Source organism: Anas platyrhynchos, chromosome 5 (assembly GCF_047663525.1).
Source record: "Anas platyrhynchos isolate ZD024472 breed Pekin duck chromosome 5, IASCAAS_PekinDuck_T2T, whole genome shotgun sequence".
In the NCBI taxonomy this organism is placed as follows: domain Eukaryota; kingdom Metazoa; phylum Chordata; class Aves; order Anseriformes; family Anatidae; genus Anas; species Anas platyrhynchos.
The window spans coordinates 29964930-29978936 of record NC_092591.1 but is presented as its reverse complement, the minus strand read 5'-3'; the positions used below and the strand labels follow the sequence as shown (position 1 = coordinate 29978936).

The window sequence follows — 14007 nt, the reverse complement described above, 5'->3', positions numbered from 1 at the left end:
TAGGCTGCTACGGCTCCTGGAGGCTCACATGTGGGGATGGGACACCGGGAGGTGGCTGACGTGTGACCCCAGACAGCACCCCGGGGCAGGGCGTGGGCGATGCCTTTATTCAGAAGGAGGGGCCCGGTGCGGGTGCGGCACGTCTGAAGAGTGGCGACGCGGAGGGATGGCCGCGGGCGAGCTCCAAGCGAGAGGAGAGGAGAGCACAGCCTCCTCCTGCCGCCGCGCGGGGCTGAGCCCTGCGGCGGGAGGGAGCGGGAGCAGGGCAGGCGACCTGCACTCCTCCGGGCTGCGGCGGGACGGCGTCCGTGGGGCTTGGCAGGCGGGTCCCAGGGCTGGAGCCGCGGGCAGGATCATCCGGGCAGGAGGGGGAAGCCACCTGCTGGGGGGGAGGGAGCAGGGGAGGTGGCTGCCCCCATCCCAGCACTGTGTCCCCACCCGGGGAGGGCTGCCACCACCCCTGTCACCTGCAGGCAGCGTGCGGGGCCTCTCAGGCGAAGATGCTCCCGATGCTGGCGGCCAGGATGATGGCGAGGATGATGCAGCAGATCATGATCATGATCTTCTTCTGCACGGGGGGGGGAAAAAGGGGCTGAGCGGCACGGGGAGGGGGGCGAGGGGGCGGGAGGGGGGTCCGGGAGCGAGGCGGGGAGGAGGGCGCCGTGGCCGCCGCTCCGTCTCACCCTCCTGGCCTCGCTCTGGTACTTCACGGCCTTCTTGGTGTCGGCCACGGCGCGCTCCACGAAGCCCACGGACTGGTCCATGTTGTTCTCGATGCGGTCGATCATGGCTCCCTGCGGGGCGGGGGGGCAGCAGAAAAAAGGAGGGGGGGAAGCACAGCGCGGCTCCTCGCATGGCTGGGGGCACGGGGTGCGCTCCCGGGGGGAATAGGGGTGCTGCCCCCTCCCCGGGGACTCGCGCGGGGGTCCCTGCCCGTCCCCGTCCTGTCCCACGTCCCACCCATGTCCCCGGTGCCCCCCCGGCCCCCCCGTGCCGTGCCTGGTTCTCCACCAGCATGGCGATGTCGACGAACATGTCGTGCAGCTCCTTGATGCTGCTCTCCAGCCGCACGATGTCCTTGTGCCGCCCCTCGATCTCGCTCAGCGCCTGCTTCGAGATCTGCGAGTCCACGATCTGCGGGGAAATTTTGGGGACAGGGTCAATGGGGGGGGACAGGCCCAGCCCCCCTGCGTCCCCCCCGTGTCCCCCCGGGCTCACCCCCGAGGTGAAGATGGCGGGGTTCCCACTCTCCAGCATCTCCTCCAGCTCCTCGTCCGTCGTGTTCTTGCCGGCTGCGCGGGGTCAGGGCCACCACAGGCTGCGCCCGGGCCACCAAAAAAGGGGGCGGGGCGTGTGGGAGAGGCCCTGCCCGTTTTTTTTTGGGGGGGGAGGTAGGGGAAGGGGCACGCACTGATCTCCAGCTGGCGCTGGATCCGGCCCTTGCTGCGCTCTCGGAAGTCGACCTGCGCCTCGTTGTACTTGGTCATCACGTCGACGAACTTCCGAGACAGGACCGAGTGCTGCGGGTGGGACATCGGGGTGGGGACATTGCGATGGGGACGTCGGGATGGGGACATTGGGACGGGGACACCCTGCCCACTCCACGTCCCAGCTGCAAGGACCAGCACCACGGACAGGGCCACGAGGCTGGGGACGCCCACGAGCAGCGGGGCCAGGAACCAGAGACGTGGATCCGGGGCCACCCAGGCAAGGCACGTCCCCAGCGCCCAGGGGGTGACATCCCACCCCCGGGGGACAGGGACGGTGCCACCGGGCCTCACCTGGGACTTGCGTATGCGCAGGTCGGCGGAGGAGCGCTCCTCGTCCTGCTCGATGTTCCTCTCCATGCCTGCCAGCAGCGAGACCCCCCCACATCCATCAGGGCACCGTGCGCCCCCCCGGGGACCCCTCCCTGTACCGGGGACGCGGCCACTCACTCTTCAGCTTGTTGCGCACGCTGTTGGCCATCTTCTTGATGTCGGCCGTGAGCTGCTCCAGCTCGTCTTTGGTCTCTGTGGGGACAGCAGGGCCTGAGCCGCCTGGGGGAGGGCACGGGGAGGGCCCCCCCGGCCCTGTTTGTTTTTTTTTTTTTTGGCATGGGGCCCCCCCACTCACTCTGCTCGGGGATGGGTGCTGAGAGGATGACGCTGTAGAGCTTCTTGGCCTCCTCCACGTTCTCCGAGATCTTGTCGATGTTCTGCCGGGTCTCCTCGATCTTTTTTTGGGGGGGTGTCAGGTTGGCAGCCCCCTCCCCACCCCCAGATCTTCCCCCCCCCAGCCCCTCCAGCACCTCGGCGAAGAACTCGTCCATGAAGGCCGTGTTGTCCACGGCGATCTCCAGCTCGTCGGCATCGTCCTCTGCATCCTGCTTCTGGGGGGGGGCACCGGGGGGTGCTCAGGGCACCCCGGGGACACCCCGAGGCTGGTCGGGGACGCGGGGAGGGGACGTGGGGGACCCCGAGCGGGGAGGGGAGGGGAAGGGGGGTGTCCGGGTGCCATCGGTGTGGGCCGGGGGGATTAACGGGTACACAGCGAGGGGACAGGGCAGGGTCCCGGGGCACCCCGGTACGGGGCCCTACAGCACCGGGGGCTCCCCGAGGAGGCCTTCACCCCCCCCCGACCCCCCCACCCGGCGCTGTCCCCGCTGGGGTAAAAATATCGCTAATCCCCCCGCGCCCTCCCCAGCCCCTGATCCTGGGCGCTGGCTCCGTAATCCCCGCTAAATCCCGGCCCCACGGGGGGGGGCAGCGCGCCGTGGGGAGGGGCGGCGCCCCCAGACCCCCGCCACGCAGCGTGGCCGTGGGACCCCACTCGTGCCCCGCACCCCCTCGGGAACCGGGGGGCTCAGCCCCACTCATCCCCCCCTTTATCCCCGTGCTCCACCGTGGGGGCAGCACACGCCGTCCGGGGGACGCCCCCCTCTCTCCCCCGTGTCCCCCCCCCACGCGTGTCGCCCCGCTCCCCACGCGTGTCCCCCCCGGCGCGTGTCCCCGCGGGTCGCCCACCGCCCGCAGCTGCTCCAGCCGGTCCTTCATGGTGCCCGCCGGCCGCCGCCGCCCCGCATCGGCCCCGCCGCCCCCCGGCCCCGCTAATCCCCGCTGACGGGCACGGCGGCGGCGCTCCGGGGCAGGGACGAGGCGGAGCCGCCTCCACCCGCGCCCGGGGGTGGCCCCGCGACGTGGAGCGGGAACGCGGGGGGGAAGCGAGGGCGTCGGGACCGAGGGGGGGGGCGGCAGCACAACGGGGGGGGGGCACGGCTGGGGATGGGGACACGTCCAGGGGGGCGCGGATGGGGACAGGGGACACGTCCAGGGGGCAGGGCTGTGTGTATGGGACACGTCTAGGGGGCAGGGCTGGGGATGGGGACACGTCTAGGGGACAGTGACACGTCCAGGGGACGTGCCTGAGGGGACTCATCCAGGGTACGAGGCCACAGCTGCGTATGGGGACACGTCGAGGGGACAGGGTTGGGTCCGGGGACACAGTGGGAGATCATTGGTGGGCAGGGGTGACACCAGTGGGGGACAGGGCTGGGGTAAGGGACACGTCGAGGGGACAGGGCTGGGGGGCACGTCCAGGATAAGGGACCATGGCTGTGTATGGGGACACGTCGAGGGGATGTGGCTAGGGACTAGGACATGGTGTGGGGTAGGTCGGTGTGACACCAGTGGGGGACACGGCTGGGGGTAAGGGACACGTCGAGGGGACAGGGCTGGGGGACACGTCCAGGATATGGGGCCATGGCTGTGTATGGGGACACGTCGAGGGGACACACCCAGGGGCCGGGGCTGTGCTGCGAGGCGGGGACACCCCGGGCACGGCGCGGCGGCGGGGGGGAGAAGGCGGCCGCGAGGGCAGCACGGCGGGGGGGGCGCCGGGACAGCGGGGCGCAAAGCGGCGGCGGCCCCTTTAAGAGCAGCCCGACGGGGAGGGAGGGGGGGGCGCGGCCCCTTTAAGGCTTCCCGGCGGGGGGGGGGCTGCTCACGGCGCCCGCGCCCGGTGACGTCATGCGCGTGCGCCCGCAGCGGCGCATGCGCGGCGGGGCCGGAGCGGGCCGCGCGGAGCCTGCGGGCGGGGGGCGCCGCCGCCGCCTCCGCCGCCGCCATGTTCCGGTACCCGGTGAGCGGGGGGGGGGCGGGGCGGGCCCGGGGGGGCCGGGTTTGGGCCCGGGGGTGGGCCCGGGGGTGGTTTGGGGGCCGGTCCCGGTGCCGGTGCGGGTCCCGGTGCGGGTCCCGGTGCCGTGGCGCTGAGCCCTGCCGCCGCCGCCGCAGTCCCCGGACGAGTGCCCGCTGGACGAGGAGGAGGACGGCTTCCAGGCGCTGGGCGAGGAGGACGAGGACATCGACCAGTTCAACGATGACACCTTCGGGGCCGGCGCCGTCGGTGAGCGCTGCCCCCGCTCCCTGCCCCCCGTCCCGGTGTGTCCCCAACCCCCCCCTCGTCCAGCCGCTCACCGCCTCCCCGCTGTCCCCCCGCCGCAGACGACGACTGGCAGGAGGCCCACGAGCGGCTGGCGGAGCTGGAGGAGAAGCCGCGGGGCGCGGGGCAGCGAGCCCTGCCGGGCGGCGAGGACGCCGAGCTGCTGGGCGAGCCCGAGGACACGCTGGCGGAGCGGCTGACGCGGCTGGTGATCGACAGCGAGCTGGAGGACCCGGCCATCATGCGGGCCGTGCACACCAGGGCCCCCGGCACGCAGCCCGCCCCGCTCAACGCGGGCATCTGGGACGGCCCCGCCGTGCTGCGCCGCATCCGCGGGCCGCTGCTCGCTCAGGTACAGAGGGGGGGGGGAGGCCCTCCCAGCTGCTGGAGGGTGCTCGGGGAAGGGTTGGGGAGAGGCTGGGGTCTCTTGGTTTGCTCAGCTCACAGGGGAGCGGAGGGGCAGGCGCTGAGCTCTGCTCTCTGGGGACAGCGACAGGACCTGAGGGGACGGCATGGAGCTGGGACAGGGGAGGGTCAGGCTGGGGGTTAGGGAAAGGCTCTGCACCCAGAGGGTGGTCGGGCACTGGGACAGGCTCCCCAGCACTCTTATCTCTGGGGCTTTTCCTCCCTTTCCACTCGCAGGAGATGCCGTCGGTGTCCGTGCTGGACTACGCCCTGCCCCAGAGACCCCCGCAGGCTCGGGAGGAAGAGAGGGACCCCTCTGAGCGGGCGCTGCCCCGCCGCTCGTCCTCCCCCGTCATCGGCAGCCCCCCGGTGCGAGCGGTCCCCATCGGCACCCCTCCCAAGCAGGCGGCCGTGCCCAGTTTCAACCAGCAGGTACCTCCCCGAGGCCCGGTGCTGGCTGCGGGCTGCTGCGTGAGGAGCCAGCAGCCGAAACGCATCGTCTCCCTGCTCCTAGATCCTGTGCCCCAAGCCAGTGCACATCCGGGCCAGCATGCAGCAGCGCTACCCCGCTCCCTACGGCGAGAGGATGTCCCCCAACCAGCTCTGCAACGTACCGGTACCAGGACGCCCCTCGCTCCTCCCCGCCGCCGTTCCGAGCACCCCGGCTGCCTCGCCGTGCCAGGGCTGTGACCGGCGGCCCCGCTCCCTTCTTTTCCCTCAGAACTCCTCCCTGCTGGGCCACCCGTTCCCCCACAGCGTCTCTCCCGTCCTCAGCCACCTGCAGAGAGCGCAGCTGCTCGGAGGAGCCCAGGTATTGCCCTGCCAGGAGCCAGCCCCGTGCTGGCCGAGGCCACCAGCCCTTTCCTTCCCCCCCTGGGGCTGATTAACGCTCCCTCCTCCCCGCCAGGCCGGCCGGATGTCTCCCAGCCAGTTCGCCCGAGTCTCAGGCCTTGTCGGGAGCCCGCTGCCCTCCGTCAACCCCAAGCTGCTGCAGGGCAGAGTGGGGCAGATGATGTCTCCAGCCGGCGGCTTTCGTGCCTTCTTCGGGGCTGCCCCAGCTCCGCCGCCCCCATCGCAGCCGCAGCCCCCTCCAGGCCCCGCGTCCCACCTGCAGGGCTTGAGGTAGGCGCCGTGCCCCTTTCCCCCGGGGCCACGCGCCTGCCCCGTGCTCACCCCGAGCCCTGGGCTCCCCGCAGGCCCCAGCCGCAGATGTTCCGGCCGGACACGACCCACCTGCACCCCCAGCACCGCCGGCTCCTGCACCAGCGGCAGCAGCAGAACCGAAAGTGAGCAGCGGGGGTGGGCAGGAGCGCGGGGAGAGGGGCTGCCCGGCACCGGGGGGGGCATCCCCCCTGCTCCGGGGGGCCCCGTGCTGCCGGGGCTAGCCTGTGCACCGCTCTCTGTCCCTTCCTGTAGCTCCTGTGTGCTCACGGGTGCCCTTCTTGCCTCCTGCCAGCCAGCACCGCAGCCTCAACGGCTCGGTGGGGGACCGAGGGGGCCACCGGGGCAGCCACCAGGAGCAGGCACGCAAAGACCCCTACGCCAACCTCATGCTGCAGCGGGAGAAGGACTGGGTGTCCAAGATCCAGATGATGCAGCTGCAGAGCACTGACCCCTACCTGGATGATTATTACTACCAGGTACGGGCGAGGCGAGCGGCGGGGAGGGCGCAGGAATCATCCTAACCTTGCGGAAAATGGGGGCTGAGGAGTGACCGTGAGCTCCTCGAGGGGGATGGGAGCATCTCCTCACGTCCTGGGAGGAGGATGGAGCACAGGCTGGGGACTCCCTGCCCGCTGTGTTTTTGGGGTCCCAACCTCTCCTCTCTCCCCCCTTCTCAGAACTACTTCCAGAAGCTGGAAAAATTGGCAGCGGCTGAGGAAGTCCACGGGGACGGCCCCAAGAAGGAGCGCACCAAACTCATCACCCCTCAGGTGGCCAAGCTGGAGCACGCCTACAAACCAGGTCAGCGCCCCTTTCCCGAGGCCCCCCTGGCTCTGTGGGGCGGGCGAGCAGCGTGCTGATCTCCCCCCCCAACCCCCTCCTGCCCCTGCAGTGCAGTTCGAGGGCTCGCTCGGGAAGCTGACGGTGTCCAGCGTGAACAACCCGCGGAAGATGATCGACGCGGTGGTGACCTCCCGCGGCGAGGATGACGTGAGTCCTGCGCCCTGCTGCGGGGTCAGGCCCCCCGCGGGGGGAGCTGCCGCACGCTGACCCGTTCCCCGTCCCTCCCGGCAGGAGACGAAGGAGAAGCAGGTCCGGGACAAGCGGCGCCAGACGCTCGTCACCATCGAGAAGGTGAGCAGCGCGTCCTGCGTCCCGCCCCTCCCATGGGGCTGCTTCCTTCGGTCCCTGCCCCCCGTCGATTGCTGTCTCTCCCGCAGACCTACAGCCTCCTCCTGGACGTGGAGGACTACGAGCGACGCTACCTCCTGAGCCTGGAAGGCGAGCGGCCGGCCCTGATGGGCGAGAGGAAGCAGAAGATCTGCGACATGTATGACAATCTGAGGGGCAAGGCGGCCGGGCAGGAGAGGTGAGCAAACAGAGAGGCTGCGGCCCGTGGGCGCTCGCAGCAGCTGGTGCTGCTTCTAATCACGCAGGCAGGATGGACGCGGGGGTGTCACTGCCCTCCCCGTCCCTGTTTTTATTTCCTGTGGTGTCGGGGTGCCTCTGGGAACCCCCTGGGAGCGCTCTGGCACCCCACTGAGTCAGCTCCTTCCTCCCCTGCGCGGCAGGCCGAGCGATGACCACTTCATGCAGATCATGTGCATCCGGAAAGGAAAGCGCCTGGTGGCACGCATCCTCCCCTTCCTGTCCCCCGAGCAGGCGGCCGACGTCCTCATGGCGACGGCCAGGAACCTGCCCTTCCTCATCAAGAAGGACGCTCAGGACGAGGTGACCGTGCCGGGGCGGGAGGCTTAACGAGGGAAACCAGGAGCCTGAATTAAAGCCTGTGTGGTTTGGGGGATACGGGGGGAGGCTGTCAGCACGCAGGGGGAGGATGTGGGGCCAGAGGGGCGTCTGACCTCTCTGCCGCTCCCCGCAGGTGCTGCCCTGCCTGCTGAGGCCCTTCTCGCACGTCCTGTACCACCTCCCGCTGGGGACGGTCACCAGCCTTGTGCAGCAGCTCACCAACCTACCTCAGAGCGCCACCGCGCCCGCGCCCACCAACCTGCACCTCGCTGCTGTGCTGCAAAACAAGGTGCGGCTCCCTGCCCCCCTGGGGCTGCCCTGCGCTGTGCAGCCCCCCCAAAAAAATCCCTCCGGGCCCCCCTGACGCCCGCTGCTCTCCCCACAGTTCGGCCTGTCCCTGCTCTACCTGGTGCTGAGCCGCGGGGAGGAGCTGCAGAGCTCGGACACCAGCACGGAGCTGATGCAGGACAACCAGTGGTGAGCACCGGGAGGGAACGGGGGGCTCCCCGGTGCCGAGGCCCGGCCGTGCCCTCCCCGTGCGCTCAGCCGTGTCCCCGTGTCCCCGCAGGACGGAGCTGATGCTGCTGGCGAGCCGGGAGCTGCTGCGGATCCCGGCGGCCGCCCTGGCCAAGCCGGTGTCCCCCCCCTCCAACCTGCTCTCCCTCTTCTCTCGCTACGTCGACCAGCAGAAGCTCAACCTGCTGGAGACAAAGCTGCAGTGAGCTGACCGGCGGCACCCCCGGGGGGCACCGGCACCGGCACCGGGGCTCCCCGCGGCTCCTCGGCACCGGGGCGGCCGGGCGGCTCCCCCTGCCCCCGGTGCGGCTGGGGAGCCCGGCCCCGGGAGCCGCCCCCGCGCCTCTTTGCACACTCGCCTCGTCTTCCCCGCCACCCCCTCCTCCCCCCGGTGCGCGCGCGGGGCTCGTACCGGCACGCGGAGCATTTGCACAGCCGGGGCCCCGCGGCCGCGCCCCCCCCCCGGTGCCCGCCGCCGGGGCCGGGGCTCTGCCGTTTGCGCCCCGGCACCGTTTGTAACTTTCCATTTTTATAAGGATGTAAATAAAGAGCCTTGTGTACTGCCGCTGCGTCCCGGTCCCGGTCCCGGTCCCGGTCCCGGTCCCGGTCCCGGTCCCGGTCCCGGTCCCGGTCCCGGTCCCGGTCCCGGTCCCGGTCCCGGTCCCGGTCCCGGTCCCGGTCCCGGTCCCGGTCCCGGTCCCGGTCCCGGTCCCGGTCCCGGTCCCGGTCCCGGTCGCTTCGGGGTCGCGTCCCGGGGCGGGGCCGCCGCGTCCAATCGGCGCGCGCGCTGACGTCACCCCCCCGCCTTCCCCTCTCCTCATTGGCCCGCGGCGGAGACGTGCGCGCGGCGCGTCCAATCCCCGCGCGGCGCGAAGAGGGGCGGGCGCGGAGCCTCGCGCCGGCCAATGAGGAGCGCGGGGCGGGCGGCGGCGGCCAATGAGCGGCGGGGGGCGGGGCGCGTGACGGCGGCGCGGCGGGCGGGGCGCGGCGGGGCGGCGGCGGCGGCCATGGCGGAGCTGCGCGCGGCGGGCGCGGGCCCCGGCGCGGCGGCGGCGGCGCTGCCCGGCCCCATGGCGCTGCCCGCGGCGCCCGGCGCGGCCCCGGCGCTGCCCTCACCGGCGGCGGGCGGAGGCGGCGGCGGAGGCGGCGGCTCGGGGAGCGGCGCGGCCCCGGGAGCGGCGGCGGCGGCGGGGAGCGGTGGCGGCGGCGGGTCCGGTGTGGGCGGCTCGGCGCGGGAGGGCTGGCTGTTCAAGTGGACCAACTACATCAAGGGCTACCAGCGCCGCTGGTTCGTGCTCAGCAACGGGCTGCTCAGCTACTACCGGTACGGCCCGGCACCGGGACCCCCCCCCGCCCCGCCCCGCCCCGCTCCCGCTGACCTTGGCCTGGCCCCGCCGCGCCCGCGGATCTCGGATCTTGGCTCCCGGCTCCGGGAGCTGCCCCGTGTCCCCCCCCCTCCCCGCCCCTCCCCTCCCCCGCCGCCCGGTGACGTGGCGGGGCCTCCCCGGGGTTCTGGGCCCGGCCCCGTTAACGGCTCCCGGCTGCTCCCCGCGCAGCTCCAAGGCGGAGATGCGGCACACGTGCCGCGGCACCATCAACCTGGCCACGGCCAACATCACGGTGGAGGACTCGTGCAACTTCGTCATCTCCAACGGCGGCGCGCAGACCTACCACCTGAAGGCCAGCTCCGAGGTGGAGCGGCAGCGCTGGGTCACGGCGCTGGAGCTGGCCAAGGCCAAGGCCGTCAAGATGCTGGAGGAGTCAGGTACCGGCGCCCTCGCTCCCCCCCTAACCCCCGGCACTGGTGCTGCCCGCCCCGCTCTAACAGCCCGTCCCGCCGGCAGACGACTCCGGCGATGAGTCCGTGTCGCAGACGGACAAGACGGAGCTGCAGAGCACGCTGCGCACCCTGTCGAGCAAGGTGGAGGACCTGAGCACCTGCAACGACCTGATCGCCAAGCACGGCACGGCCCTGCAGCGCTCCCTCAGCGAGCTGGAGACCCTCCGGCTGCCCGCCGAGAGCACCGAGAAGATCAAGCAGGTGAACGAGCGCGCCACGCTCTTCCGCATCACCTCCAACGCCATGATCAACGTGAGTCTGCTGCCGGGGGCGCGGGGGGGACAGCCCTGCTCCTCTCCCCCCTGCCGCACTGACCGGGCGCTGCCCGCAGGCCTGCCGGGACTTTCTGATGCTGGCCCAGACCCACAGCAAGAAGTGGCAGAAGTCGCTGCAGCACGAGCGGGACCAGCGCATCCGCCTGGAGGAGACGCTGGAGCAGCTGGCCAAACAGCACAACCACCTGGAGAGGGCTTTCCGCGGTGCCACCGTGCTGCCTGCCGGCACTGCTGGGTCTGGTGGCTCTGCCAAAGGTACCCCGAGTGTCCGCGTCTTGTTTTGGGGCTGGCTGTCTTGTTTTGGAGCGAGGCGTTGTGGGGCAGGAGGGGAGGGGAAGCCAAGAGCAGTGTGTTCTGCATAATGCAGTGCTGTCAGCCCATCCCCGAGCCTGACATCGCTGTCCATAAGCAGTAGGCTTGTTTGGTGTCCACCATACGGCCAAGGGGCCCTGCGGCCAGGTGCTTGTTCCCATATCTCACCAAGCCCAGCAGTAGCAGGGATCTTGTGGTGCCCCCTGTCCCCTGCTGCACCAGGGTGAGCCCAGGCACACAGCCCACCTCCATCCCCTCACCCAGATCCCTGCTGCCCTGCGAAAGGAGACCTGAGTGACGAGGACGAAGAGAACGAGTTCTTCGATGCCCCGGAGAACATCGCTGCGCTGGAGACCATGGGCCACAAGTGAGTGCCAGGGGGTCCTGCTGGGGGGGGCAGGGGCAAGCCCAACCCTAACGCTGCCTCTGCTCCCCCCTAGGCGCACCGGCAGCAACATCAGCGGCACCAGCAGTGACATCAGCCTGGAGGAGCAGGTAGGGCGGCTGCTTTGGGGTGGCTGCGGGATGGGGATGGGCCAGGGGGGTCGCAGCGGCTTTGTGACATTGCTGCCCCCCCCCCCCGGCAGTACAAGCACCAGGTAGAAGACACTAAGAAGGAGAAGAGAACCCGCATCCCCTACAAGCCCAACTACAGCCTCAACCTCTGGAGCATCATGAAGAACTGCATCGGGAAGGAGCTGTCCAAGATCCCCATGCCAGTGAGCGGGGACGCGGGCGGGATCTGGGGGGTGACTGCCGTGCGCCCTGGGCCCCCCCCCTCACCTCTCGCTCTCCTCCAGGTGAACTTCAACGAGCCCCTGTCCATGCTGCAGCGCCTGACCGAGGACCTGGAGTACCACGAGCTGCTGGACCGGGCGGCCAAGTGCGAGAGCTCTCTGGAGCAGCTGTGCTACGTGGCTGCCTTCACCGTCTCCTCCTACTCCACCACCGTCTTCCGCACCAGCAAGCCCTTCAACCCGCTCCTGGGGGAGACGTACGAGCTGGACCGCCTGGAGGAGAGCGGCTACCGCTCCCTCTGCGAGCAGGTACCGCGGCCCAGCTCCGCGGGCCACCCGCTGGGGCGGCGCGGCCGGGCTGACCCTCCCGTCCCCGCCAGGTGAGCCACCACCCGCCGGCCGCCGCGCACCACGCCGACTCCAAGCACGGCTGGACGCTGCGCCAGGAAATCAAGATCACCAGCAAGTTCCGGGGCAAATATCTTTCCATCATGCCTCTGGGTGAGCGTCCGGCTGGGCGGGCTGGGGGCTGTTGGTCCCCCAATGGAGATCGCTGGGCTCCAGGGCACTGATCCAGCGCTGCTCTCCCTCCGCAGGCACCATTCACTGCGTCTTCCATGCTTCTGGCAACCACTACACGTGGAAAAAAGTCACCACCACCGTGCACAACATCATCGTGGGCAAGCTCTGGATAGACCAGGTGGGTGCCAGTCCCACGTGGAGGTGTTGGAGGTGCCTCGGTTTCCCCTGCCAGCGGGGAAAGGAGTCCCAGGCTGAACCCGATTCTGTTTCCCCCCCAGTCAGGTGAAATTGAGATCGTCAATCACAAGACGGGCGATAAGTGCAACCTCAAGTTCGTTCCTTACAGCTACTTCTCGCGGGATGTGGCCAGGAAGGTAGGGCAGGGGGTGGGCAGGCACGTGGCACGTCCCAGTGTGGCACCGCTCTGCCTGGGGCACCGGGGTCACCGGGTGGGACGCGTCCCCTGTCCTGGCAGGTCACCGGGGAGGTGACGGACCCCACGGGGAAGGTGCATTTCCTCCTGCTGGGCACCTGGGACGAGAAGATGGACTGCTACAAGGTGGCCTTGGGCAGCGGGGACAACGGGGCAGAGGCGCGGCAGCGGGCGCACGAGGCCGAGGACAGCCGGGTGCTGCTGTGGAAGAGGAACCCCCTGCCGTGAGTGCGGGGCTGGGGTGGGGGGCTCGGGGCCCTGCAGCGGGACTGAGCCTCCCTCTCTCCGGGCGCAGGAAATACGCGGAGAACATGTACTACTTCTCGGAGCTGGCGCTGACGCTCAACGCCCCCGAGAGCGGCACGGCGCCCACCGACAGCCGCCGGCGCCCCGACCAGCGCCTGATGGAGAACGGCCGCTGGGACGAGGCCAACGCCGAGAAGCAGCGGCTGGAGGAGAAGCAGCGCCTCTCCCGCAAGAGGCGCGAGGCCGAGGCCGCCAGGGCCACCGAGGACGGTAAGGAGCGGGCGGGGGGAGCCCCCGAGCCCCCCATCCTCACAGTGCTCACCCTCTCTCCGTGCCCCCAGGCACCCCCTACGACCCCTACAAGCCGCTGTGGTTCGAGCGCAAGAAGGACCCGGTCACCCAGGAGCTGGCACACGTCTACAGGGGCGGCTACTGGGAGAGCAAAGAGAAGCAGGACTGGACCCAGTGCCCGGACATTTTCTGAGGGCTGGGAGGAGCAGCGGGGCCGAGGCCTGCGGGGCTGCCCGGGGGGAGCGCCGTCTGTCCGTCCGTCCGTCCGTCTCAGCGCCCGCTGCGAGCGCCGGCCGCGCTCACCTGCCGGGGTTGCCTTAGCCCATCCACACTGACCTTGGTGCTGGGGAGCGGGAGCCAGCCCGGCCCCCCCCCAGCCCCGGGGGCTCCCCCGTCACCCCCCTACGCGTGCGCTCATCCCTGGACCCCCGGCGCAGGAGCGGCGGCGCCCCAGGTGGCTCCCGGGGATGGATGGGGACACGGCCCCCCTGGGGCGGGCACCGCGGGGTGAGCCCGAGGCTGGCCTTGGTCTCTTCTCCCCCTCCCCTCGTTTTTCATCTCCCCTTTGCCCCCAGGCAGTTGGGTGCTCTTGGGGGCGGGAGTCCGGCCTCACTCACCCCACACGGGCCCCCCCGCCGTGCCCGCAGCCTGTTCTCTAGGTGTACGTTATATCCATGTAGAGACCCAGCGGGGGCCCCGGTTCCCCCCCCCTCCTTGCTCGTACCCTGGGGTGTGCCCCCCTCGCCGTGCCTTCCTCTCGGGGCGAGGGGCCCGGCTTCTGCCCCCCACACTCCACACTACAGCGGCCCAGAGATGTGATGGGGGTGACGCGGGGGGCGGCGCAGGGGTCTGTAGGAGCTGAGCTGCCCCCCCACTGGGGGCTTGGGGGGGCGAGCAGCGGCACTCCATGCAGCGGAGAGAGCGGGGGGTGTATGATGCCTTTTTTTTTTTTTTTTTCCTCCTCTCTTTCCCCCCTCTCCAGGAAAACAACTAAATTAAAATCTGTGAATGCCCCAGCCTGGCTGCGTCTGCTGTGTTTTTGGGGTTGGGGGGTATCCCCGGGACCCTGCACAGCCCCTACCCCACAGCCCCATGCTG

General features: G+C 70.7%; 3 protein-coding genes across 5 annotated transcripts; 2 read left to right on the top strand and 1 right to left on the bottom strand.

Moving 5' to 3' along the window:
• Window positions 1–86: 86 nt before the first annotated feature.
• On the bottom strand, window positions 87–9709 carry STX3 (syntaxin 3). Of its 3 annotated transcripts, none has more exons than XM_072038636.1 (11): window positions 9633–9709; window positions 2291–2371; window positions 2116–2215; window positions 1938–2012; window positions 1782–1849; window positions 1412–1520; window positions 1219–1292; window positions 1000–1134; window positions 684–794; window positions 468–568; window positions 87–379 (listed from the first exon to the last, which is right to left on the bottom strand). In XM_072038636.1, the coding sequence occupies exons 2-10, from the start codon at window positions 2309–2311 to the stop codon at window positions 491–493; spliced, it is 771 nt and encodes a 256-aa protein (XP_071894737.1). In that variant the 5' UTR covers window positions 2312–2371; window positions 9633–9709; the 3' UTR covers window positions 87–379; window positions 468–490. The 3 variants fall into 3 exon arrangements, with proteins under 3 accessions (XP_071894737.1, XP_027314268.1, XP_071894736.1); XM_027458467.3 differs by lacking the exon at window positions 9633–9709 and adding an exon at window positions 3006–3846 and having other exon boundaries at window positions 87–382; XM_072038635.1 differs by lacking the exon at window positions 9633–9709 and adding an exon at window positions 3006–3846.
• PATL1 (PAT1 homolog 1, processing body mRNA decay factor) lies at window positions 3965–8818 on the top strand. The gene is made up of 17 exons (XM_027458465.3): window positions 3965–4119; window positions 4272–4383; window positions 4482–4771; window positions 5062–5256; window positions 5339–5440; window positions 5546–5635; window positions 5732–5946; window positions 6021–6110; window positions 6281–6464; window positions 6666–6789; window positions 6881–6978; window positions 7063–7122; window positions 7209–7357; window positions 7560–7719; window positions 7871–8026; window positions 8123–8214; window positions 8306–8818. The coding sequence occupies exons 1-17, from the start codon at window positions 4105–4107 to the stop codon at window positions 8457–8459; spliced, it is 2286 nt and encodes a 761-aa protein (XP_027314266.2). The 5' UTR covers window positions 3965–4104; the 3' UTR covers window positions 8460–8818.
• OSBP (oxysterol binding protein) lies at window positions 9246–13925 on the top strand. The gene is made up of 14 exons (XM_038179535.2): window positions 9246–9577; window positions 9810–10018; window positions 10098–10345; window positions 10425–10623; window positions 10945–11047; window positions 11121–11175; window positions 11268–11399; window positions 11481–11726; window positions 11798–11918; window positions 12014–12117; window positions 12218–12313; window positions 12415–12596; window positions 12668–12888; window positions 12960–13925. Exons 1-14 carry the CDS (start codon window positions 9261–9263, stop codon window positions 13100–13102), a joined length of 2376 nt encoding a protein of 791 aa, XP_038035463.1. The 5' UTR covers window positions 9246–9260; the 3' UTR covers window positions 13103–13925.
• The last annotated feature ends 82 nt before the right edge of the window (window positions 13926–14007 follow it).